Source organism: Eublepharis macularius, chromosome 10, assembly GCF_028583425.1.
Source record: "Eublepharis macularius isolate TG4126 chromosome 10, MPM_Emac_v1.0, whole genome shotgun sequence".
Classification (NCBI taxonomy): domain Eukaryota; kingdom Metazoa; phylum Chordata; class Lepidosauria; order Squamata; family Eublepharidae; genus Eublepharis; species Eublepharis macularius.
The window spans coordinates 94,093,887-94,120,771 of record NC_072799.1 but is presented as its reverse complement, the minus strand read 5'-3'; the positions used below and the strand labels follow the sequence as shown (position 1 = coordinate 94,120,771).

Here is a 26,885-nt window from a genome sequence, read left to right as displayed (position 1 = left end):
GGACTATGTGACTGGCTCATGCTCACCCACTGAGCTTCCACGGCAGAATGGGGATTCAAGCTGGGGTCTCCCAGATCCTAGACTGAAACTCTAACCATTACACCACACTGGCTTTTTGTGCAGTGGCTCCTGTTGAATAGTAGTGAGCAGCCAAAACAAAGAGTCCTCTTTCAAAAGCCAAAACAACCCTGGAAAAAGGCCATGCCCCCTCCAAGGTTTGAAGGCCGACACTACTGTTGTGGTTGCCTAGCAACAGCCACTGATGACATTCATTTCTTAAATCTACAGACACTGCTTCTACAATTTGGGAGGTTTTAAGCCCCCAATGTATAGTTGTTTTTTAGATTTGAAATTTTTCTACCCGAGTTTGTAGAACTGACTTGTCTGTTCATAGGTCCAACCTCCATAGATTTGACCACACTGAGCATTAGCTATATTGATATTCACTTAAACTCAGTTGTACGTATTAATATAAAACGCCTAAAGACATAAAAAGCAGAATTATAAAAAGAAGAAATTCTCACTTCAATTGCGATTTTAAAGAAAGTTCCAAACTGTTCTGGTTTGGAACAATTTGGAAGACATATTCTGGCACATGTGCCATTCATTATTACCTCAATGATATAAAGGACAATATTCTTGTAGAAGCAGTACAAGATGCATTTAGCAATTCTGCAATAATTCCAGGCACCGTGGACCAAGAGTAAGTTCTTCAAGTACTTGAACTACAAATGATAAAAGAAAAAAGCTTAAATATGCACACAATGTTTAACTGTTTGCCACTTGAAAGAACCATTTTTTATATTCCTTATTCAGTGGCAAGATTCACCTGTGCGATGGAGTAGTCCGAAGAGTTCGCTGCTTGTAGCCCTTCGTTTCCACTAATACCAACACCGACATGTGCCGTCTGTATCATACTGACATCATTTGCTCCATCACCAATTGCCAGTGTGACGACTTTGACCTGTTTTTTAACCATCTCTACAACTTCAGATTTCTGAAGAGGCGACACCCTTAAAAGGAAACACACAGAGTTTTTAGAATGACATCATCATAAAATTTATTTTGATGAAGGTATGATCCACATGGGGCAGGAAAACGGCCTCTATGTGAACAAGGCTGACCAGGCTCCGTTGTGAGCAGCAGCGAGTGTCACACTGGATGGCATGCACGTGCCCTGTTCCCATGCTGGTGACTGCTGATGCCCCCCCTCCCTACCCCCTTCTCCCTCACTGTGCCCCCCCCCACCAGCCTGGCAACTCCAATCCCCCCAACAGCGGAGATGTGGCTCACAGTTGAACCACAGCTAAGTTTTTCAAAAAGTCCTGTTGAAAGTCTAAAAAGGTCGGGGGAAATGCTTGAGCTGAGCACTGCCAGTCTGAAGGCTGAGCTAAGAACCTCTCCCCCATGGATGGACTGGGGGCAGAGCTTTCATGTGGACGCGCTGCTTGCAGCTGGAATGCCGTTTCCCCTTGAAGTCAGAGCAAAGGGGTTTTCCTTTGTTCTGGCTTAAAGGGAAAAGCCCCAGGATCCCTTCCAAGCACAACTTCATCTGGAAGTTCCCCAATAAGCAGGGACATGGGGGGGGGCAAATCCCCATACGAAAGCAGCCAAAGACAACAAACGGTCACAAATGCTACGGAGCGATCTGTTTCCCACTATGTATTGCTGAAATCCTGTGTTTGTAAAGATCTTTAAATGGTGTAGCGAGGGATTCCAGAGGTCAAGAACAGTTCATGCCCCAGATATTTTGCATATTATCATTTAAAGAAGGAAATGTGCACATAAGACACATATGTTTGTTGACATGTATATGTGTTAACAAAAATACAAGGTTTTTCAGCTTCCCTTGACAGCCACTGCCACCAAAGAAATGTGCAACTTTGATGACCCCCTAGTTAACCATGATATATAAATGCCAAAAGGAAGGAGAAGAGAGGTGCAACAAGCTGGGATGTGTAACTGAACGCAGTCTTAGCCATTCTTGGTCATAATTGTGTCTAAGGTGTGAAGCTTCAGATGCAAATTATTAAAATATTACAACAGCTTTCTAGCATCTGACTCACTTCAACACAACATTGCCAATTCATACCAATTTTTTTACCATCTTTGACAATATTAACGAAATTACCTCAGTTTAAGTTCAATTTATTTAAACCTTCTGCTGTTTCCACTGAAGTCTAGTCCCATAAACAGTCAAACACTGCTGTTTATTCCTCACTTTTTCTCTGCACTCACCCCTAGTTCATCAGTTGGATGATGTGGTGGACTGTTTTTGGATGGTATAATTTCAGACTATGACTTGGATCCAGCAAGGTATTTCCATAACTGGAAATATTTCCACCTGCAGAATATGACTCGTCTTCTCCCTCCTGTGGCATCTCAAAATGCTGTTCCTGGGAGGGGTTCCCCAGGAGCCGCATTTCAGGGGGTATTTGGAGACTGCAGAGAGGGGCGGGGGGGGGGGAATGAGAAAATCACACTTTTCTGTCAGAAATTCTTCCGTCCACTGAAATGCTGTGCTAGATCCAACTGTTTATTTGTGAAACTGAATAACTGAATGTTTCTCTATGTAACAAATCTTCCTGAACACAGAAAGCTAAGATGTCACCGAGAACCATTCCAGCCTACTCTCTGACATGCTAGTTTGGCATATGCCAGGACTTCCCCACCTGTAACTTGAGCCATGTCATCGGATGACTAAGTCCAAGTGCAGAGGGAAAATGAGGTATAAAAAGTAGTGCATAAGCATAAGAATATTTCATTTTTAGGGAGTCCTGCCCAACATAGAACAGGTTGGTACCTACTGCTGGATAAACAGGTGGCAGCTGTGGCCAGGAGTGACTTTCACCAGCTTCATCTGGTTAGCCAGCTGTGACCTTTCCAGAAAAGATCTGGCCACTATGGTGCATGCCCTGGTTACATCTACATAAGATTACTGCAATGTGCTCTACATGGAGTTGCCTTGAAAAGTGTTCAGAAACTTCACTTGGTGCAGAATGCTGCAGCCAGGGTACTAACTGTAGTGGGTTGTAGGAACCATATAACTCAAGTTTTGACCCATCTACACTGGCTCCCAATTTGTTTCCGGGCACAATTCAAGGTGCTAGTGCAGAACTTCAAACCCCTGTGTGATTTAAGACCAACATACCTGAACGACCTTGAGAGAATGGGACATGACACCCCCCCCCCCGAGGGTGCTCCTATGTTGCGCTGGGAATGATATCATTCCTGGTGTGATGAGGAAGCACGAGATCATGCCAAGGGCTGATTTGATAAAAATCAGCCCCAAATGCTAGGTTGAGGGCCACTTTTTAACAAATTGGCTCCGGGCACGACCTGTCACTTCCACATCATGCCAGGAATGACATAATTCCAGGTGTGATGCTGAAACATGGGATGGCACCAAAGGCCAATTTGATAAAAATCGGCCCCTAATGCTAGACTGGGGGCTGATTTTTACCAAATTGTCCTGTTGTGACCCGTTGCTTCTGCGTTGCCCTTCCTCCCAGTTCTCCATTTTGAGCTCTGGGGAACCTAGCAACCCTAAGGATCGCAGTTCCAGATATAATTGTTTGGAGTTGGTAAGATCTAAATTCTGGACATTATGGGGTTAACATATTTGTTTTGATCCTGAGAGACTCTAATCTGGAAGTATAATCTGGCTTAGAGTTAATCCTGTTTAGAAACCATAAAAGGGTTAATTACCGGCAAGCAAGCAGAGACGCTGTTTGCAGGTGCAGATGTAAGCGTGCAGCCAGGCCACTGTAGAGCTTCGTTACTTTCGTTATCCAATAGCTATCTACTTGTTGTATACTTGTTGTATGTATGATTTCACTTGTTTATTGACTTACTTAATTTTATTGCTATAAAGACTATATTTTCCCAACAAACGGCTCCTCTTTCTATGCCTTTTCCTTTTATCCCACAATAGTTATATCTTCTTAAAGGTATTTTCACAGATTCAGTCACACAGACTAGTTTTCCACACAAATATTCACTAACAGAATAAACTCTCTTATCATCCACACCGGCACAGATTCACTCCGGCCTTTCCACACAGTTTGCCTGACTTAGATGGAATAATCATTCTCTCAGATATACATGGACTAAAGCAGGCACACACACAGTGTCCATCTCCCCTCTACTGTCATCTTTTGCCAGTAGGTAAAGCCTTCTGTTGTTGTTTGGTGTTCTCTCACTAACACTTATTAGTCCATTTCCCTGTGTTTATATGCTTTATTTAATTATTTTAAATAGTGTGCACATGAGCTCACGCACACGTTATTTCATGGTTTTAATGGTTGAAACGTTTTGGTGTTTTAATGTTTGCTATCTTGGGGACATTAATTTTGGGTGGAATGGTGGTATAGAAATATTTACATAAATAAATAAGAAAGAAAGATATCCACATGATTTTACTGAAGAAAATCAGACTAGGTTTATGTATTTATGTTTTTAAAATGTGCTGAAACAGTAGAGAAGTAAAGCTCAACCACTGGAACTGCCCGGGAGTAAAAGACCCTAAAATTTGCTTTTGTTCATGTGAAAGTGGATTAATATGTCACAAGCAGTAGTACAGAATCTGATCATGGAAGACAGGATTAGTAAGTTCACTATACTTGGAGGAAGCTAAGTTGTCACATCCAGTGATGGAATCAAAATGGGGCTTTTCTGGGTTTAACCCCCACTCCCCTTCACCTGCACCATCATATCCTGATGCCTATTGGGGTTGTGCAAGCTTAATTTCGGATGACAGCCTGGTCCCAAGGAGGTCTCAGGACATTCTGCAAATCTGCTGGAACTCTTTAGGAAGCCGTATTTTGAGGCACTCAGTTGCATACATTATGCGGCAGTCTATCATATCACATGTTATACAAAACATTGCATGTGTCATCCAAATGAATATATAGGTGAAACACCTAAAATCTGCATTAATTTTATTATTTTAGTAATTTTCAGAGTAGGGTGGCCAGCAGTGTTACTTGAACTCTTACTCTGAAAACTACTAAAAAACAATAAATTCAACTTGAAGTAAAAAGAAAAAAAATACTTCAGCAATTTAGGAAGAAAAAGACTTACCTGCAACAAATAACAGCTTTACATGACAGAGCTAAATCCAGAAAATACTGCCTTACACCAAATGTCAAGGCATACTTCAATGTTTTACCATCGATAATAAGAGCAAAATCATTTTCCTTCCTCAAGGCATCGCCAAGAGTGCTGCAATGATGGCTTAACGTTTCTCTTGTTGACTGTTAAATACCAACAAAAGACACACACAACTTATGTTTAATCAATTTATACTGTTTATACTTCCAACATCTACCATATTAGAAGACGATTTAATTACCACTGTCACGGGGATACACTTACCACCCTCAATTAGAATACATAAATGTCTTCCGTATCCTCTATTTCAGTTTTATTGTATGAAAATACTGTGGCAATTACCAAAAATCATTAGAAAGGCCAGTAGAAAGAAACACACTTTGGAAGCAGCAGAGAGAATCCTTTAGCCATTTTAAAACTAATTTTATATTCATGAGTAGAGTGTTTTAAGAATTAACCAGTCCTCATTAGCTAATAAATGCTTGTGCCTACATATTCTTAAACATCTTTACTTTTAGAAGATACACCTGGCTCTCTGTGTTTTTTTCAGGTGCCCAGACTGACTTATTCTTCTTTCTGTCTAAGATTCAAATGCCATGTTAACATGGAGTTCTCTGTTTTTTTCTCATTTTTTTAAAAGCCAGGATCTGCCTTCTGCCCGCTTACACCATTTCACTTTCACAGGAGCAAGAGCCTGGCATTTCTTTATAAAAGAAAACCCTACTTCTAAGCAGGGCAATGATACTTGTTGCAGAATTCCATTGAAAGGACAAAATTTTAAATTACATCTCCCTTGTTTAACATTTTTATCTTACTGTTGAATAATCAGTAGGGCATTCCAAGTGTTCAAAATGCTTCACATACATCATCTCAGTATACCTCAGTAAACAGTTCTGGAAAGAATTATTATCTTCATATTACACACGTGGAAGTTGAGGCTGAGAAAATAATGGCTTGCCTTGGGACAGTTCATTAAGATAATATCTGAAATGGCTCATAGCTCAGTTACTCTACTATTTTGCCCCTTACATTTATTATTCTTGCTGAAACATGTTTTAAAAATCTGTTCCTTATGACAATGAGCTTTTATTCAATGCTTATACTTCCTAGTGCCCTCTGGTGGAACATATTAAGCGAGCGCTAAAAGATCTTCACTGGCTTGTTTCTCAACACAATGCAAAGAGCTGAACTGAAACGGCCTTGGACTAGCATATCTGAGGAATAGGCCTGTCTCCTTATGAACCACTGAGATCTATGTTGGGAAGCCCTCCTCTGATTACCCATGTCCTTGAGGATTAAGCAGGTGGCCACTGGGCAGAAGGCCTTTTTTGTGGAGCAGAACTGATGCATTTTGCGCCGTAGAGGTAGATAACTTACCATTCCAACTTACCCATTTCAAGTCACAGCTATGGTTCAAAAAACATTTTGCTTTGAGCTGGAGACAGCAGCTTCTACTATATTGTTTAGTGTGCTAGTCAGCATTGCATCTCATGGAAATAATTTATATCGATTCTTTAAAAAAAGTTCAATCTTATTTCTCCTGTACTAATGATGTTTTTTAATAGCTGGATCCAAATAGTTAATCCATATGAATTCAAACATTTTTCAGAGATTAATGCACCGAAAGAGACAAAGACATAAAAATATTTCATATTATACTTACATCAAGAGATCCTTCATTTATGACAATGAGTCCCATGTTCTTTCTCAAGAGTTTACAAGAATGCCCTGTTAGAAAAAAAATATTATTCAGTATCATAATGACTATAACTGGTCAAGCTATGAGCTGAGAGATCAGGCTACTACGACTAAAAGTCATTTACAGGAATATTGTGAATGGCTATAGATGCAGAGGAGTTAGCCGTGTTAGTCTGTGGTAGCAAAAACAAAAAGAGTCCAGTAGCACCTTTAAGACTAACCAATTTTATTGTAGCATAAGCTTTCGAGAATCAAGTTCTCTTCGTCAGATGCCTGATACAGAGACTGGTCAAATACTTGACCAGTATTTGACCAGTCTTTGTATCAGGCATCTGACGAAGAGAACTTGATTCTCGAAAGCTTATGCTACAATAAAATTGGTTAGTCTTAAAGGTGCTACTGGACTCTTTGTGAATGGCTAAAACGTACTTGTGGTATACTTTCAGTTATTACCTAAGGACTGCTTAAAAGTATGAGAGTAATATCAGATACCAATAAGAAAAATTGAGCGGGGACTGCCTTCTCACTAACTCAGGGAACATGAATTTCAAGAGAATAGTGTTCCCTTCCCCCAAGCTGCTGGGAGGCAGCTATCACATCTGCTGCGTACCCAAGTATAGGTGGTGGCAGGTTCCACGCAACTGGCAGCTCAGAGGCAACGAGGAAATCACTCTGCCACTCTTTCTTGCTAAATGCTATTTTGGCCAAGGAGATGACCTCCATATTATGATTTTTTAAAAAATAAAGCTGCATGTAGCAGTCTGCTGTATGACTGGGGGGACGGTAATTGTCTACAAAACTATAGAGGCAACTATAACAAGTTGGGTGGGATCCCAAGGAGCCACATACACTGACGACGACTGATAGTATGAGCCCATGCATCCATTAAGTATCTGGGAAAGGGAGGGCAAGAATTCAGAAACATTGAACATTATGGAAAGAATACAGGACCTTATGGCCTGGCCTACAGGTGGAAAGCAACAACTACCAGAAATAATAGTGCCTGAGCATTAGCTACTTGGATTTTATTGTTAAAAGTGTAGTAAACATCTGATTCTGGGCTGAAAAGAACCTTCTTTATTAGACAAACTATAAATAACATTTCGAAAGCTCAAGCTTTTGCTTCCCCTCCTATCCCCCCCAGACTGCTGTAGCACAGTGGTTAAGTGGTTTGGCTGCGAATCAGCACTCTACTGGTTCGAATCCCACTACAGCCATGAGCTCAGTAGGTGGTGTTGTATAAGCCACTCCTCTCAGCCCCAGTTCTCCAGCTGTATTGTGGGGATAATAGTAACACTAATCTTGTTCATCACTTTGGATGAGGCACTAATCTGCCTAGAAGAGTGGCATATAAGCTCAGTTGTTGTTGTTATTAGTATTTTCCAGTATATTGATGACTGAATTAGAAAAAAATGCAGCTGAAGTATGTTAACAGATTTTTGGAACTGGTAAAATGCAACTTTTTGTCAAAATCAACTACTGCCCATGCATGTGCATTCTTTTATGTGGCCCCGACCTAGTGGAATGGCCTGGCTTCCTGGCTTTCCACAGAACTTCAGCCACGTTCCTGGCTTTCCAAATCTATACAAAACTGAATTATTCAAGAGGGATTATTTTAATAGGCCTATACTGCAATGAAATGTTTCAGAAAGATGCTTTGGTAAAGAAATGGGGACTATGGACTATACTACTGTGTCTAGTACCAGCCCCGGCACCAGGGTTTCTGGTGCTGGAGGCCAGCCTCGCATGCGCACCCTGTGCGAGCGCCCGGACTGCGTGATGACATCATCATGTGATGTCAACATGTAGTGCCGGTGGCAGGTGGCTGGGGTGGAGCGAGGAGGCTGCCCATGCGCTGCCCCGGCCGCCTGTTGTCCCCGGCCCGTGGCTGCTGCGCCTGCCCAGGGGCGGGCAGTGGCAGCAGCGCGGGGCTGGCCGGTGGCAGCGCGGGACGCGTGCCTCTGCCCCCGGCACCCCCTCCAGCCCCCGCGGCCCCTGCCTCACCGCCACAATGGTGGCGCCGGCCCTGTCTAGTACATATCACTGCATGCTGCTATATGAACCATTTAGCATCTCAAGTTATCTTCTTATGCTTTGTTTCAGCTCTATTTTCACATTTCTGTAATCTAAACCTTGATTGCATCGTTTATTGGGTGTCCTGTTCATGTTGATCTAAATTGTCTCAAACTGGTAATCTTCCTTCAGTGTCAGCAACGAAGGCTGGGTAAAATGATAAAAATTAATATTGAGATTGCTTCCTTAATAATGACTGCATCCTGTTGTCCTCTCAGAATTTCAGTCAGTGTGCATGGAATTATCCCATAATATCCTTCAAATAATTCAGAGATTCTTTAGCTGTCTGGGTGGCATTGGGCATATCACTAACTCTCTGGCTAAGAGTAAGTAACCTGAAATTCAGGCATCTCTGGTAGAAGTGCAGCATATTGCCTATTACAATTATTTACATACTAGCGCCAGAGCCTGTTGTGTATTAATACAATGGGCTCTAGCAGTAGGCGCTCTGCCCACAGATCAGCTGGGTAGAGGGAAGGCGGCCCCCTTCTCTCTGCCCAGCTGAGACAGGCTTCATGGCACCCCTTTGCCCGCGGCTCAGCCACAGGCAGCCACTTTCTTTCTGCCCAGCTGAGAGGGGCTCTGCAGCCCCTCTGCCCGTGGATCAGCTGGGCAGAGGGAAGGCGGCCACCTTCTCTTGGGCCAGCTGAGGCGGGCTCCATGGCGCCTCTTTGCCTGTGGATCAGCTGAGCAGAGGGAAGGCAGCCTCCATCTCTCTGTCTAGCTGAGGAGGGTGTCAGATAAGCCCCAGCATATCTGCCATGTGTTAAATTTCTTACTGTACCTGCCATGCTAGCTGGATTAATATGCCTCTGAGAACATGCAGAGTAAAACCTGTTTTGCTGAAGGACTGCTAGTTGCTTATCTTACAGGTGTTTTGGTAATGGTTTCCTGGCAAGCCTGAGAAAGTGACCTTTCTAAGAGACTGAGCAATGCTCATCCTTTCCCTCCTCCCTTTTTCCCCAGGCTCTGCAAGCAAAAATCCTGACTTTCTTCCTCACTAGGGACTTTGCCCTATAATTAACCTTGCTTTGCCATCCTGAGTCATCCTGACCATCTTGATACTGGTATTTCTCTCCAATAAAGTAACTTTAACTCATACACCTGAGTGATGCAGTGAAGTGCTTGGGGGCAAGACCTGACAACGGGCTCCACTGCCCCCATTGCCTGCCTCAGGGAGCACTGGGGAGCGCCACCAGGGGGGGCACGTCAGACACCCTGGCGGGTTCCTGTGCCTAGCTGCAGCCCATTCTGGCCCCGTTGGAACCAGATCGGCTGCTGCAGGACTGAAGTGCCACTAGGGCCATAGCAGGCAGGACCACTGTTGGCCACAGCAGACCGAGCCGCTATAGGCTGCGGGGCTGCCGGTTGGGCTGCCCTGCACCGCAGCGGGCTGCCGGGCAGCAGCAGGCCACTGTGCCAGGCCGTAGATCAGTTGGGCAGGGAGAAAGTGGCGTTCGTTGGCCTCCTCCTTGCCCAGCTGAGAAGCTCCAAGGCCATGGCACTAGGCTTTCCCCCAACCACAGAGGGGAGACAAACATTTTTGCCCCACTTCTTACCCCACGTTCTAGGTTCTATGCATGCCCGGGGATAAGAAGTGAGTCATCGGCAACACGGTTTGCCTTTTATATAGTATATAGAAAGATTATATACCATGTTGCAAGCCTCGTTCATTGCTGTTCATCTTACTGTTCATCAAGCCAGACAGTCTGGCACCTGCAATCAATTCCCTTGGCAACTTAGGCAAGGATTGTCTGAACGCTGTCTGAACTCCTGCTGTAGCCCTGGAAACCCCAATCTAAGCCCAATTTTGCTTGATAGGCAGGTCTTCTTTTCAAGTGTCGAGCTCCAAATTTGTTACAAGGGAGCAAAGAGCAAGGGGGAAAGGAGCTCCCAGCTCTGACTTTGCAGACAGTGGAGAGACAGTTGCTGTTGGCATTTTGATAGAGTGCATTGGAGCTTGAATTTTTGTGTATGTCGTGGGATAGGGATCTACCCCTTCAGGTTCCAGGGCTGCTGCCAGGCTGTGGGCCAAGCTATTATTTATTATTGGTACATTTCCTGCTGCCTGCTCAGGTAAGGTTTCTAGGAGTGGTGTGGTAGGGATCTACCCCTTCAGGTTCCAGGGCTGCTACCAGACTCTGGGCCAAGCTATTATTTATTATTGGTACCTTTCCTGGTGCCTGCTCATGTCAGTTTTCTGGGAGTGGTGCAGTAGGGATCTTGACCAAACTTGGATGATGGCTGGAGGAGAGCCTGCTGGCCCCCACGAACATCCAACCACGAACTTATTTGTGAACAGGTCATGCTCATAAGTGTTAGTGAATCCCTGTTCGTGGATGGCAATGAACAACGAACATCATGTTCGTTTTTTTTCTGTTCGTGCCCATCTCTATTAGCAACTTTGCTGAGGTAAAAAAAAAGGCAGGAATGATGAGAAGATTCATGGAACCTTCAGCGGTATTATGGGCTGAATTCAAACTCTGCAATGAAGAGGTCTATCTGTGACTAGCATGAACAGTTTGTTGTGCTCTGCGTGTTTGTGCATGTGAGCATGAGAGAGACAGGGCTCACAGCCATCAGGGACAGTGCTTTTTTTGTCACGACATTTGAATGCAGCCATGTTCTATCAACAGCTATGTGGGATTTGTGGTAATTGTTGCTGCTGTGTCTCTGGATCCCATAGATCCCATTTTGTAACTGCTGAGATTATATATAAGCTTCCTCAACCTGCTGTTTCCCTGACAAAAACATGAACAGGAAAAAAAACTGTCAGGAGGTCTGAAGCAAGGCTGGTTTTGTTTGCTTCCAAGGGGTGTGGATAGTAAGCAGGAGAGCACTTTGACACTTAGCTTGAGCCTTAGACATGAAGCTTCCCAGCTAAGACAAACTAAAAAGAGGAAGGCAGATGACACCATGAGGGCGCGGAAAGGCATTCTGCCCACCCCCGTTCCTGTGACAGATTTCTTCTTCCTCAGGCCCCTTGGAACTAAGGAAAGGACAGGATAAAGTTTTAAAAGCTCATTGTTTGTTAGGAGCCCCTGCAATACTCTATTACCTGCTAGCCATGCAGAGCCACCTCTGGAAATCTGGGTAGCCCCTTGCTGTGGTTCCCTGAGCACGTGGCCTGGCCTGCCTCACCCGGACACGGCGGCAGAAATGCAGATTTAGGTAAAAATAATTGACATCCGAAGCACCCTTGTTTCCCCTCTGAACAGTATGAGTATCTTTTTTTCAATTGTTTTGTCATTATTTAGACTTTAAAAACTGAATATTGCATGCGTGTTTGAGTAGATTACCAATGTTAATAGCAGTCTCTTGCTTATCTCCAGTCAGGATCCAAATTTTGATATCTGCCTTCATTAGAGTTTCTATTGTTTCAGGCACTTGGTCTTGTAACTTATCTTCTATAGCTGTAGCTCCGAGTAACTGCAGATTCTTCGGAAAGAACATATCAGAGGAATATCAGAACATTTTTAAAAAAATCCAAATAGGGCACTGAATGTTGCAAATGAGAAATAATATTTAGGATCAGGACATCTGGTTGGTTCCAGACTAAATTTTCCAATGGCAAAATGGAAGTTTCCTGACTCCCTTTCCTGACTACCCCCCCTCACTGCAGTCCATGAAATGCTGCTTCTGGGGGAGAGGGAGACTCTAGAGGAATGGCGTGATACAGATTATGTGGCAGGAAAGGTGGATCCGTGGAAACTGCCCAACGTAGTTTGGATCCAACCCACTGTTTGGAAAACAAAACTTCAATGAAACATGTATTTATTTAAAGGCATGTTCCACAGATTTTATATGGTTGTGGAAGACATCAGTCCCATTTCAGGGCTGCCCAGCTATATTAGCTGTCTTGTTGAAGACTAAGGCATAAGCAATTGCAGGGAACAGCACTAAGAATATAGGCCTAGCAGCGATTCAGCAATTATGCCAAGAAGAAAATCCATTACAGTAACTGCAACATCATTACATAATACTCATCATGTACAAGTTTTAAACTGAAAACTATTTTCTTTCAAATGCAATGGCAGTTTTCAAAATATTAGAAGCTTTATGAGTCTGTCCTCTTTTTAAAACTGACCCATTCCAACATCAGAGTAAATGCAATAAACTATATTAGAATCATAGAATCATAGGGTTGGAAGGGACCTCTAGGGTCATCTAGTCCAACCCCCTTCACAATGCAGGAGATGCACAACTACCCCACCCCAACTGCCCCAGTGTTCTCTGCTCCATGTCCAGAAGACCAGAAGATGACAAAACATCTCCAGGATCCCTAGCCAAACTGACCTGGGGAAAACGGGCCTGTATTATCAATACAACTTAATAATATTTTAGACTTCAATAAATTTCTGATGTACCATATTAAAAAAGAAAACAGTGTTGCACTTACCTGTATCTGTTATTTGTCTAGGTCTTCATGCAGGCACACATTGAGACTGCGCACGTGCAGGCCTGCCGACCGGAAAAGATTCTTTAGCTCTAAAAGACCAGAAGGGGGCACTCCACCCCTACTGTGCACGTACAGGAGTTTCCCACCAAATGCAGATAGGGGGCAGAGCGCCCCCATTCCTCTCAGTTCTCCTGATCAGCTGGATGTATAATACATCCCCCTCAACTCTCCTGAAACGGGTTGTGAAGTGGGGAGAAAATCTAGGCAGACGAGTGTCTTCTACCTATACAGCAAAGGGTTAAGTCAGGCTTTAAACAGGGGGAGCATTCCAGATGAGTCAGATCTGGTGAGTGACGCTCCCTGCCAGAGAGAGGGAAGGTGGAGGGACTCACTCGTCATCTGACAAGAATCCAACAGGGCTTAGCTGGAACCGACAGTGAACAGTCGGAACCGGTGGTCGGTGCTTCCTGTTTAGATTCGAAACGTGGCCCTTGGAACCGGGTCAGATGGTTCGAAGTGGTCTGATTGTTCCAACGTAGCAGATAGGTTTGCTATGGGATGCAGCTGTCAGAACTGGAGTGACATTTCTAATTTGCTGGCAGTTTCATCGAGGCAGATAATTTGCTGCTGGATCTGACCCTTGGAACCTGAGTCTACGGTTCAAGTAGGCTGGCAACTTCATTACAGCAGAAATCTGTCCTGCCGGATCTGGCCCTCAGAACCCAAGTTCCTGGTTCTAGTGGGCAGGCGGCTTCAGCGTGGCAGATATCTTTGCTGCTGGCATATATGAGCCAGGGAGAGCCTTCTCCCATAACACCATTTGAGCGCCAAGAAGCTCCTGGCTTAGGTATGACCCTCTGGCAAAGTCTGCCTCCTGAAACATTATGGGTTTCATCCAGATGCAGCAAACAACAATCATTTCACAGCAAGAGGCATCTTTATTTCACATTGTAAACATTTCCTTAAAAATGATTTTGAGTCAGACAAGATCGCACAGAAGAAAAACGCCGTAAGCGAGGAGTGGAGCTAAGGAGAACCTCTCCTAATGGTGGCGAAAAAAGAACTGAGGGGAATGGGGGCGCTCCGCCCCCTACCTCCATTCGGCAGGAAGCTCCTGCACGTGCGCGGGTCTTTTAGAGCGAAAGAATCTTTTCTGGTTGGCAGGCTGCGCATGTGCAGTCCCAATGTGGCACTGCACTGAAGACTGAAGACGAACACGTTATATATAGCATTATTACCTTTTCAATTAGTTCATAACTCTCCTCAAGTTTTAGTGCTCTGTTTTGTACAGATGTTGCAGCTCTTTGATAGACATGCAGCCACTCCTGGTAGTCGCTTTCTGAAATCTCAGCAACAGCAAAACAAAGCGTTCTCAAGCCTAAAGAAATACACGGGTGGAATAATGTTCAAGAATTAAAATATTGTATGTAATTTTACATATGAGGCGTATTTTTGATCTCTGAATATCCAACAGAATGGAGAACTTGAACATTTCTGAATATACAGTTTGTCACAACCTCTGATCCAGGTCCTTCTCTTGTTATGGCATTTCGTAGCTTTTTATCACTAGCAAGTCGCTCAGGCTGGAGAGCTGCTCACACCACCTCATCACCCACAACTTCACCTATATTCATTTTATACCAGGGTCATGTTCCTCTTTAAGTGTGTGAGGTGAACTGGATTTATTTTACTGTGTGTGTCTATTTTACATACTCACAGGATTCTGTAATCCCACATCACATATAAATCTAGACCCCTTTTCTCTGGGTCCTACAGAGAGTGTAGTGGGAATTCTGGGTTGAGGATCTCATAGGAGTCTTATTGAAAGAAAAAAAAAACAAGTTTACGCAGACGGTGACTTTAATTCCTTCCCACTTCAGCCAGTTAGACGACACAGCGTTGGAGCTGGGAGGCGCAATATATTTAAGAGTTACAGAGTTTGGACTTCCGGTTTGGGATTCATGGAGGTCTAACGCAGCTCCATTTGTGGAGCTGACCGGATTGCCGTTTTAACCGGCCGGAGGGGTGAAAATAACCCGCGGCCGACTGCTCTCAGGCGGGGAGCAGGCAAAGAACGCTCAAGACCCTAGGGTGAGTTAGATCTCGGACGAGGGGGGGCTCTACACAAGGAGTCTCCCCCCCGATCCTTGAGGTCCCACCTTGCGACGGGTCGGCTATAATCTCTGCGGCAATTCTGGGGCCAATTCGGCTGGCATAAGACCTACATACCCAAGCTTCGATCGGGGAGGGAAGTCGAGAGGAGAATTTAAGACCGAAACAGCGATTACAACCCGAGAAAGCTGGAGAGAAGGTAAAGATCGCTATCTCTTGAAACGGGACAGATTGACAAAAACAGAGAGGAAAGAAAGTAGACTTTTAAACTGCAACAGACTAGCGAAAAGGAGGTGAAGACTCGGCAGGAGTTGTATTTTAAAAGAGACTAAGTTTAAAGAAGTTATTACAAAAAGCGGACTATTGTTTTGAATACCTGTGGTTTTGGAGCTGTGGGAAAAAGATACCATCGCGAGACCTGCTGTGGGAAGACGGGAGACAGGAAGTGCGTAACAACAATAGAGTGGCTGGAGGGAAGCGGCCCTTGCCAAAGGACAGGAAGTGGGGAATCGCCATCTTTGAAAGTGGAAGGGTCGTGGCTTCAGCGGAAGAGGAAGTAGGCCATCTTGGATTATAATAACATAGAGAAACCATAGAGAAAAGACGCCCGACATTTTGGATATAAAAAATTAATTTTGGCAAAGATTGGGACATTTAAAAAAAAAAGGAAAACGTTTAATTATACGCCACGGAGCTGAGGAAGAGAGCAGATTCGTGGGAGCGAGCTAAAGCAAGCCCCACGATGTCGAAAAAAGAGTGGCAATCGGCAATAGAAAACTTGGACAAAAAACTTATAGACATGATGAAAGAACTTAAGGACACGAAATTGGAGCTTATTAAAGAGGTCAAGGAAGTTACACAGACAGTAAAGTCGGAGCTGTCAGAAGTGAAAAAAGGTGTGGAAACGATTAGCAGTGAATTACAAGGAACGCAGCAGAGAGTTAAAACAGTAGAAGACGCGATGGAGAATTTAATAGATACGCAACAAACAGAGATGAGGCTGGTGAAGGGGAGGATGTCAGTTGCAGAAACTAAACACATGGAGAAGCAGCTTCGTTTTCGTGGTCTGCCAGAAGTGGAAGGGAAGTCAGCGCAAGAACAGATGACTGAGGTGTTGGCTGATTACCTGGGGAAGGAGGAGGAGGAAATTGTGGCTATCCTAGATGTGGCGTATCGTGTGAACTCGAGAATTGCAACCCAGAGGAAACTACCAAGGGATGTGATTGTGCAGTTTACAACTAGAAATATGAAAGAGAGGATTGTGACCAAACAATTTCAAGATCCATTGGAGATTGATGGCAAGACGATTATTATAATGAAGGAACTGCCCAGATCAGTGTTATTGGACAGGAAAAAATATAGAGTGCTAATTCAGACTTTGAAGGACATGAATATCAGATACAGATGGGAGTTACCGGAAGGAGTGTCCTTTGAGCTTGGAGGGGCAAAAAAACGCATCAGATCTGAGCGGGAGATGGAGAGATTTATCAAGGACAATGAAAAAGACTTACCAACAAAACCATGAATATGGAGTGTAAAGTATTATCTTGGAATGTAAATGGACTAAACTCACCGAATAAGAGAAAAAATATTTTTCATTGGCTACTAAAACAAAAATGTGATATTGTTTGTTTGCAGGAGACCCACATTAGAAAACAGGATGTAAAATATTTAAAATCTGGAAAATTGGGCAAAGAATTTGTAGCGGCTTCCAACAAGAAAAAAAGAGGAGTGGTGTTGTATATAAAAGAGGAGCTGCAGCCAAAATTTGTTATGAGAGATGTGGAAGCTAGATTTGTAGCAGTGGAATGTAATTGGAACTTAAAGAGAGTGTTGGTAGTCGGACTTTATGCACCTAACGGTGCAAAGGAAAGCTTCTTTGAGGACTTAAGGAAGCACCTAGACGATCTTGTATATGACCAGATAATTCTTGCTGGAGATTTCAATGGAGTGACAGATTTGGAATTAGACAAAAAGACTACAAAAGCACAAAAGAAAAGAGGACTATTGCCAAAGCTTTTTTTTGAGTTGATTCAACAAGAAACTCTCGAAGACGTATGGAGGAGAGAATATCCTAAAACCAAACAGTTTACTTTTTATTCTGCAAGGCATCTTACATTATCAAGAATTGATATGATCTGGGCCTCAAAGGACTTAGCGCTATGGACTAAGGAGGTAGAAATAATGCCGATGGTAGGCTCAGATCACAATCCAATTATGTGGAAATTTGGAAAAAGGAGAAAAAGGAAAGCCTGGAGAATAAATGAGGACTTGTTACAGGAAAGTGAGAATATGGAAACACTGAGAAGAGAGACTAAGTTTTTTATACAATACAACGTGAATAAAGAAGTACCAACCAGTAAAGTTTGGGACGCGTACAAGGCGGTTGTAAGGGGCATACTAATGGACTTAAATGGTAGAGCAAGGAAAAAGAAAGAGGAGAAAAGACAAGAGATTGAGGAGAAAATAAAGGCCAAAGAAGTACAGTTAAAAAAGAGACCAGGGAAAAAGAAAATACATCAGGAAATCAAAATTCTTCAAGAACAGTTAACAGCAATGAGTAACAAAGAATTGGAGTGGAACCTTAAAAGACTGAATCAAAAAGCTTTTGAGGGTGCTAATAAACCTGGGAAATATTTGGCATGGCAATTAAAGAAGAAAAGGGAAAAGAAAATAATAAATAAAATTTGTGAAGAAAACAAAACGTATTTGGAGCAGACTACCATTAGCAGAGCCTTTTATAAATTTTACGCTAAGCTGTATAATAAAAAAGAAGTAAACAAAGAATCAATAGCATTATATTTGGAGAAAACCAAACTTCCAGAGATCTCGGAAGCTTGGAGAAATAAGTTGAACAGTGAAGTAACTGATGAGGAAATAAATATGGCAATACAATCCGCAAATCTAGGAAAGGCGCCAGGGCCAGATGGACTTACGGCTAAATTTTATAAGACAATGGCCAATGAACTGGCACCACTCCTAAAAGAGGTGATGAACGGAGTTTTTAGGGATCAAAGAATTCCAGACACTTGGAGCGAAGCGAATATATCATTGATCCCAAAAGAGGGCCAAGATCTGACTAGCGTGAAAAATTATAGGCCTATATCACTACTCAATAATGACTATAAAATTTTTGCGAAGATATTGGCGGAGAGATTGAAGGGGTGGCTCTCGGAAGTCATAGAGGAGGAACAAGCAGGCTTTTTGCCAGACAGACAAATAAGAGACAACTTAAGGACAGTGATCAATGCTATTGAATACTACGACAAGCGTTGTGACAAAGAGGTTGGTTTCTTCTTTGTAGACGCTGAAAAAGCGTTTGACAATTTAAACTGGGACTTTATGTTTGCCACTATGGAAAAGCTACAACTGGGAGAAAGATTCGTCAGAGCAATCAAGGAAATCTATAGAGACCAGACTGCAGCAATTGTAGTGAATGATGAATTGACCAAAAAATTGACGATTAGTAAAGGAACAAGACAAGGTTGTCCGTTATCTCCATTGTTGTTCATTTTAGTATTGGAGATTCTGATGATACAAATTCGACAAGATGAGGAAATACGAGGAATAAAAATAAAGGACTATTCATATAAGGTCAGAGCATTTGCAGATGACATAATGTTAATTGTAGAAGACCCACTGGAGAACATGCCAAAAGTGATAGACAAGATCAAGGAGTTTGGAGATTTGGCAGGTTTCTTCATTAACAAAAAGAAGTCAAAGATATTATGCAAAAACATGACTAAGCAGAAACAACAATTGTTAATGGAAACAACGGATTGTGAAGTAACTAGTAAGGTGAAATACTTGGGAGTTGAGCTGACTGCAAAAAATATAGATTTGTTCAAGAATAATTATGAAAAATTATGGACTCAGATAGAGAGAGACTTGATCAAATGGAATAGATTGAACCTGTCATGGTTGGGCAGGATTGCAGCAGTTAAGATGAATGTGTTACCAAGAGTAATGTTTTTGCTACAGACAATACCAATCATCAGAGACTCTAAACAATTTGAAAAATGGCAGAGGAAAATATCAGATTTTGTTTGGGCAGGCAAGAAGCCTCGAGTGAAAGTAAAAGTTTTACAAGATGCAAAGGAGAGAGGCGGAATGCAACTGCCCAATCTGAGACTTTACCATGATGCAATCTGCCTAGTTTGGCTAAAAGAGTGGATGACATTAAAGAATAAGAAACTATTAGCCCTAGAGGGATATAAAAAATTTTTTGGATGGCACGCATACCTATGGCATGACAAAGTAAAGGTCAACTCGATGTTCCTGCATCATTTTGTAAGGAGAAGTCTATTTACAATCTGGAAGAAGTATAGAACTTACCTACAAGAAGGAACCCCCTTGTGGGTGGTTCCATATGAGGTGATAGATCCGAGAGCTGTGGATAATGAACAACAATGTTTAACGTACAAAGAAATAACTAAGATTGAAGTATCTAAACTTAGAATAAAGACGCAAGAGGAACTATCACCTAACTATGATTGGTTTCAGTATAGACAGATTAGAGACTTATACAACTCAGACTTTGCAAAAGGGGGCATACGAACAGAGAACTCGGAACTAGAGCAGACCCTTCTTAAAGAAGACAAGAAAAGAATATCCAAGGTATACCAAGTATTGCTGAAATGGTATACTGAGGATGAGATAGTTAAAACACAGATGGTGAAATGGGCTATAAATTTCAATAAAGAAATAACAATGGAGGCATGGGAATACTTGTGGAAAACTACAATGAAGACAACGACATGTATCAATATTAAAGAGAACATTTTCAAAATGATCTATCGTTGGTACATGACACCAAAGAAGATTGCGCTAGGGAATTTGAATACTTCTAATAAATGCTGGAAATGTAAGAAACATGAGGGCTCCCTCTATCATATGTGGTGGTCGTGTGAGGTAGCTAGGCAGTTCTGGGGGGAAATAATAAGAGAAATGAGTGAAATTTTACAGTTTCAAATAAATAAGAACCCAGAACTCCTGCTGCTAAACTTGGGAATGGAGGGAATTCCAGCCCATCATAGGACGTTGATTTTTTATATGACTGCAGCAGCTAGACTTTTGTATGCGCAGAAATGGAAAGTACAAGAAGTACCAACTATTGAAGATTGGATCTACAAATTGCTGTATATGGCTGAAATGGACAAGATGACAAGAAAACTGAGAGATCTGGACTCAGGGCAGTTCAACACAGACTGGGAGAAGCTGAAACAATACCTGGAGAAGAAATGGGAGGTGGGAGGAAAACTGTGGCAGTTTGAGAACTACTGAAATATAATAAAAGTATAAAAGAGAGGGGTGACTTTACCGGGGGAGGAAGAGAAATGTGAATTTATAAGCAGTTAGATTAATTGATTGAGATATATATAGATATGTATAGGTCAACTGATAGAGAATAATTAATGATAAGGTTTAAACATGAGGATTGACTAACTAACAATATTTTCTTTCTTTGACAAGATTTATATGCACCAAACTGAATGTATAGAAGAGTTAAATTGATTGAGTATCTGAGGAGTTATATAGAATTACCATAAAAAGTTGAAATGAGTAATATATAGAGAATAAATCAAATTGTTTGATTTAAATGTGGGAAATTTTTATGGTTTATGATATATAGGTTTATATAGAATTATTCAAAACTGGAAAATGGGATAAATTGTTTATCTAAAGACGTATAGTTTGGGTGTATAATAATTAAAGGAGTTAATGATGTACTGCTTAATATAATGGAGAATGTATATCTGTTTTAGACAGAGGAATTTAATAGAAGTAAGGGAAAAGGGACAGAGGGTGGGAAAGCTGTTGGAAGTCAACAAAAGGGGGGGAAAGGGAGGGGGTTAGAAACGAAAAATTAGGGGAAAATTGATTGTAATGTAAAAATAAAAATGTTCTAAATTTTTCAAAAAAAAAAAAGAGTTACAGAGTTTATTTCTTCAGCAGCTTTTACTGTAGAGGCAGTAAATAGACAGCTTGGCACTTTTTACTCTTTTTTTTTCTTTATTTCTGGGGACGGCACAAACTCTGCCTGTAATAAAATCAATTCCTACAGTCCTTATAGGACTTCCTGCCTAGCCTCAGGATACCTACTAGCCTTTCTCCCTCTCAAACCCACCTAGCTTCATTCATTCAGATGTTGTGATAAATGACGGTTTGTTGTGATGTCTGAATGCAGGCGGCCCTATAAAATGAGGTTTGTGACGGATGCTAAACTAGAACTCTAAACAACAAGTCTTACCAGGCTTGTTAACTGAATTTAGTACACCTGTGGCTTCCCGTTACCTCCAAATTTAGAAACAATAGGTTTCTTTGAAAGTACTGCCAATATGAGCCTCCTAGATAACACTGGCTACACGGAGGAGCAGGGGGAAAAAATTAGCAGTTCCAGCAGCATTTGGCATTTGGCTGCTGCTGCTGCTTTCTCAGGACAATCAGTTAGTTTGGGTTTGCTGTGATGCCTGAATACAGCCAATGCTTTTCAATGGGGTCACTTCACACATCCAACTGACAGTCATCAAGTGTATGATAAGCAAGGATGGATAAATCAAGTAATGCACATGTGCGAAGCAGTCTTTAGACTCATCTCAAAGGACAAGAATCACTATGTTGCACCAACTGTAATGCTAAAACTAGTTTTTCCAGTAACTGGTAACTGATCCAAAGTCATAGAATTGTCATTTTAGTATTGTTTATTATTATGGTAAATAGGCAGACTCACCTTCAGTAGCAAATAATTCTAAATGTTTCAAAGTAATTTCCTTGTATCTTGAATTTTCAGCCAGACGATCATATATTACAGTATCCTATAATAACATAAGACATATTGAAACAAGCTAAGAAAAAAATTTCAACAGAGAAAGAAATTCAGAGTTAAAGGCCAGAAGATTATGTACAGAAGACTATGTATAGGCACACACTTCTGTTGTGAATTTTTTGCACTTTGTCTGAACTATGCAAATACACTGCTTTATTTATTTATTATTATATTTATATTCCGCTCTCCCTGCAGAGCAGGCTCAGAGCAGATTACATCACAATGCAAAACAGGTTGCATAATAAAACCAAATTCAATTTATAAAATCCATCAGTACTCACATTGTCCTTCCCTCACTAAAACTCATGGGGCGGGTGGCAGACTAACAGATGTTATATAGACTGGGGGCAGTTATCTCAACGTGGGGGAGCCTAGCATTCCTCTGGCCATGCTTCCTTTTGGGTAATGTTTAGAAGCAATTCAGAGAAAGTGTATGCCTGCTTAAATAAAACAACACTTAGTTACTTTTATCAAATTTTCTTTTAAAAGGGCCTAAACATAATTTCATCCAAACTAGAAGTCTAAAATTGGGCTTTGAAAGCAAGTTCAATTCCATTTAAATTAAATGGAAGACTTTGCTTCATTTACCTGCAATTAGTTAAGATGCGTTCTGTGTCTAGCCCACTGCTTCACAACTTATCACAGATGCAAATGAGAGCACAAATATATACATTTTAAAAAAGTACAGCAACTTACAGCCCCTTTGCAGTAAAGCCTTAGTTTTCCTGTAGGCGTGCGAACAATCACAGACATCCTTTTCCTAGCACTAAAAGGTAGAGAAATTGGGGAACCCCTTTATCAGAAACATATATAACACTTATAAACTATTAATCCAAGCACTGCTTGCAACCAGACATAACAATTTAAAAAACAGAAAAGTACTTTTAAAAACATTAAGGTTGATATAATGTTCACTGAAGCATATTCCCTTGGAATCAGCACCTCCCCAAAAAAGCTTCCTGGGGACAATAACCTATCAAGTATATAGTGTGTTGTTCCTAATACAAATTTTGCTTAGTTTAACTGTGGTTAAAAACACCTGAACATAGTAATCTTGGTTGGGTAGAAATGCAGTAAGACGAACATACTACCAAAACTGTTGTGTATATTCATAAACTTACTATTAGGGATCTAGTAAAGTATGGTTGAATTACTGGCCAAAAATTATAATAAAATTGATTTAGAGTAATAAACCACACAGAATGTTTGCTAAGATGTTGTACAGGCAGGAAGAGAGGGGATACCAAGAAATGACAAACATTAAGTTGTATTACCTGGCAACCAGGTGAGCAGCTACAAAGTGGCTACAGGAAAATAAGTAATTAAAAGATGAATGGAAAACCCTAAACCAGGAGTTGTTTGACTTTATTTGATTTCAAAATTGGAATTTTGTATGGTCATCTTTATCCAGCTGGCAGAAATTAAAGCCAGTGTTTCCCTCACACCTTTCTCCCCTAACACTGTTTTTGTTTTTAAATAATGAATTGTTAACATCAGGAATCTGGGAAATGTCTCCGGAAAAACTCAACACAATAAATTTTTTACTTGGAGTCATTCTGAATGTACAGTTCTTCACACCTAAACTCACATAAGGAAGGAAATATCCTTAACCAAAGAAATAAGAGCATAAAAATCATATTAAAATCACAAACTGTGTTTAATTACCTTGTAAATTCTAATACGTTTAGCAATTCATATCTTTCTTCCTGTCCAAGCTAGGAGAAAATAAAATTTTGATTAATTTCTTCTTTTAAAATATTTTTCACAATTGTTTACCGTTAATATAATAATTAACAAGTCACTCATGTTTAACTACTTTAAATATACTTACAGATTCTATAATTACAGAGTCTGGTGTCCTTCCAGTGAAAACAAAATTAAGATGCTTTGCTGCTCTAACCAATGCGCCTTCATCTGAAACAAACCATCCGCTGTTATTTCAGTGGAAAATGGGTGCAAGTGAAACTCAGTGACTCACATACAGTTGTGGTCATAAGAGCAACCTAACCAGTCCATTGCAAGGCTCTTAGTGTGCATGTCTTAGACACAGCACTGCCGCTAGAAGAGCAAATAAATGCAGCCACAAAGAAGGCCTTTTGCCAACTCAGGCTAGCCTGGAAGATGACCCGCCCCCCACTCTGTTGATATGGCTGATCTGGCCACTTGGATTCATGCCACAGTAACACTGAGACCAGTACTACGCACAGTACTACACAGGTCTCCTCTCAAAGTTGACTCGGAGACTCCAGCTGGTGCAGAACTTTGCAGCGTTTATTTTCAGGAGCTAAATGAAGCATACGTGTCACTCCTGTTCCGGCAGTCACTTCATTGGCTGCCCATCAGTTACAGGGCTCAATTCAAAGTCATGACCATCACATTCATGGCTTTGGCCCCTCCTCATATTTATGCAACCGCCTCTTTCCCCATGTTCCACCCTGACAGGTTCGCTCATCCGAAAAAGGCGTTCTGCAGGTGCCGCCCTGCAGCTGGGCAAAATCAACAGCTTCCCATGCGCATCTTTCCTCGGTGGCGGCCCCCCCCCTTACGCACTAGCCTGCCTGAGGAGGGCAGGAAAGCTCCCAGTCTCCTGGCTTTCTGCAAACGATGCAAAACTGAATGACTCCGGAGAGCTTTCTACTCGGATTATAAGGCTGTGTCATAAGAAATAGCTTAGAAAAATTCCTTGGTAGGGACAGGGGCTACAGGATTCGACTATGCTCTTGGATACTGTCTGCTGATGTAGGTATGCTCCTACTGGGGAGTTTCTATATTGCTGACTATGTCAGTTAGGCTTTGTTTCAGAAAGATTTCATCTCTGTGGCTGCTTTAGGCTTTCCCCCCAAATTTTCTGCTACCATACCCTATTCAATCTGCCCTCTGAATGTACTAATTGCTGTATTGTCGAAGGCTTTCACAGCCGGAGAACGATGGTTGTTGTGGGTTTTCCGGGCTGTATTGCCGTGGTCTTGGCATTGTAGTTCCTGACGTTTCGCCAGCAGCTGTGGCTGGCATCTTGAGAGGTGTAGCACCAAAAGACAGAGATCTCTCAGTGTCACACACTCTGAAGATGCCAGCCACAGCTGCTGGCGAAACGTCAGGAACTACAATGCCAAGACCACGGCAATACAGCCCGGAAAACCCACAACAACCATCGTACTAATTGCTGCTCACTACTGTATGTTGCTCAGTGAATGTCCTAGCTGTTGATTTTATGGTATTTCACTTGCACAGTGTAATCTGCCTTAGTTTTCAGTGAGAAAAGCAGATAATAAAAAAGAAAAAGAAAGAAAGGCTTGCTGTAAACTTTCTGCAACATTCTCATCAAGTTTCCTCTTTTTACTATTTGTATTTCAAAAAAATCATTAGGGTCTGTCTCAAAATCCCGGCTTGTTCTGGCTTGAAGCCACTCGTTCATTTTTAAATCATGGCTCTATGGTGGGGAAAGAGGATGCTTAGAAAATGACCAGAGCCGCCAGCTCATGCCGTCATGCGCGGATGGGTATGGAGGAAGGGCAACTGAGCCCGGCACCTGCTGCCACACCCTCAAGAACACTGGGCACACCTACGGCAAGCTACGGAGGAGAGGCAGCGGGAACCACCCTTGAAAGCTCTCTTAACGCTGGACCAGGTTGCTGGCCCATCCAAGCTCAGTACCTCCTAGGCTGCTGGGCTGCCTGCCAGTAGCCTGCCTGGGCGGGTAAGGATTTGAGGCAAGGGCTGAAGCACCCTCTATAATATCCCTGGTGGGTCCCAGCAGCCTCAAACTCTGCTCTGATTCACACAATCCCCACTGATGCCCTCCTGCTTTATCCCTGGCCTGCTCCTGGCCTGAGTTCTCTCAGAACTCCACTCTCTGTTTCTCGCTCTCTCTTCGGTCTCCCCCCACAAAAAGGAGAAGGTCAGATTCTGAGGCTTTTGAGAAATGCTGTCCCTAATATTAGATTTACCACTAGGCATGACTTGCAGCAGTTCCAGGGGGTCTCTGGCACAGGAAGGTCTTTCCCTGTACCTGCCACCCAAGACACTTTAACCCCAGACCGAGCCTGGAGCATTCTGCAAGCAAAGCAACCTGTAATGCTTTTGAACTGATAGGCAGATATGTATGTATCTTTTAGTCACTAACAGTGAAATCCTAAGCAGAGTTACTCCAGTCTAAGCCAATGCAGACAGACTGGAACAACGCTGCTTAGGATTTCACTGTAAGTTTCCTACACATATTATGCAAGAGAGCAGTGTTTATATAGGGAATAAGGTTGTAGTTTTGTCAGTGAACATTTTAGATAGTTCTTTTTTTCCTCCCCCTTATATTGCACTACTTATTGAATGCACGATATTGTCGACCAAAGGTATTAAGTTGTTTTTCATTTCATTTTTCTCCCATTATATATCTCAGTTTTACTGCATTATTTATATTGCACTGGTCATTACTGCATTATTTTATAATTTGTCATCACATTTATTGCACTGTTTATAAATAATTTTTGATTCTTGACAAGAGAGGTGGAGAATAAATGAAGCAAGCAAGCAATCTTATGCTGACCTGGAGTGGTATCAATTCTTTCTGTTCAAGTTATATGGCAAATAAAAATCCTCTATACCTTGTTATAGACTTGGTTGCCCAGGATAGTGAAAATCACCTCTAGGTGACCCAAGTGAACCCACAGC

General features: G+C 42.0%; 1 protein-coding gene across 1 annotated transcript in view; it reads right to left on the bottom strand.

Moving 5' to 3' along the window:
- The window catches only part of ATP8A1 (ATPase phospholipid transporting 8A1), a 151,884-nt gene that overhangs the window by 44,256 nt on the left and 80,743 nt on the right, over window positions 1-26,885 (bottom strand). The window contains exons 18-27 of the mRNA XM_054989944.1: window positions 24,052-24,134; window positions 23,886-23,935; window positions 22,917-22,986; window positions 22,125-22,209; window positions 14,521-14,660; window positions 12,183-12,321; window positions 6,776-6,840; window positions 5,083-5,255; window positions 830-1,013; window positions 615-725 (exon numbers count right to left, since the gene is read on the bottom strand). Coding sequence (XP_054845919.1) covers window positions 615-725; window positions 830-1,013; window positions 5,083-5,255; window positions 6,776-6,840; window positions 12,183-12,321; window positions 14,521-14,660; window positions 22,125-22,209; window positions 22,917-22,986; window positions 23,886-23,935; window positions 24,052-24,134 — 1,100 coding nt within the window. The remainder of the gene's footprint in view (window positions 1-614; window positions 726-829; window positions 1,014-5,082; window positions 5,256-6,775; window positions 6,841-12,182; window positions 12,322-14,520; window positions 14,661-22,124; window positions 22,210-22,916; window positions 22,987-23,885; window positions 23,936-24,051; window positions 24,135-26,885) is intronic.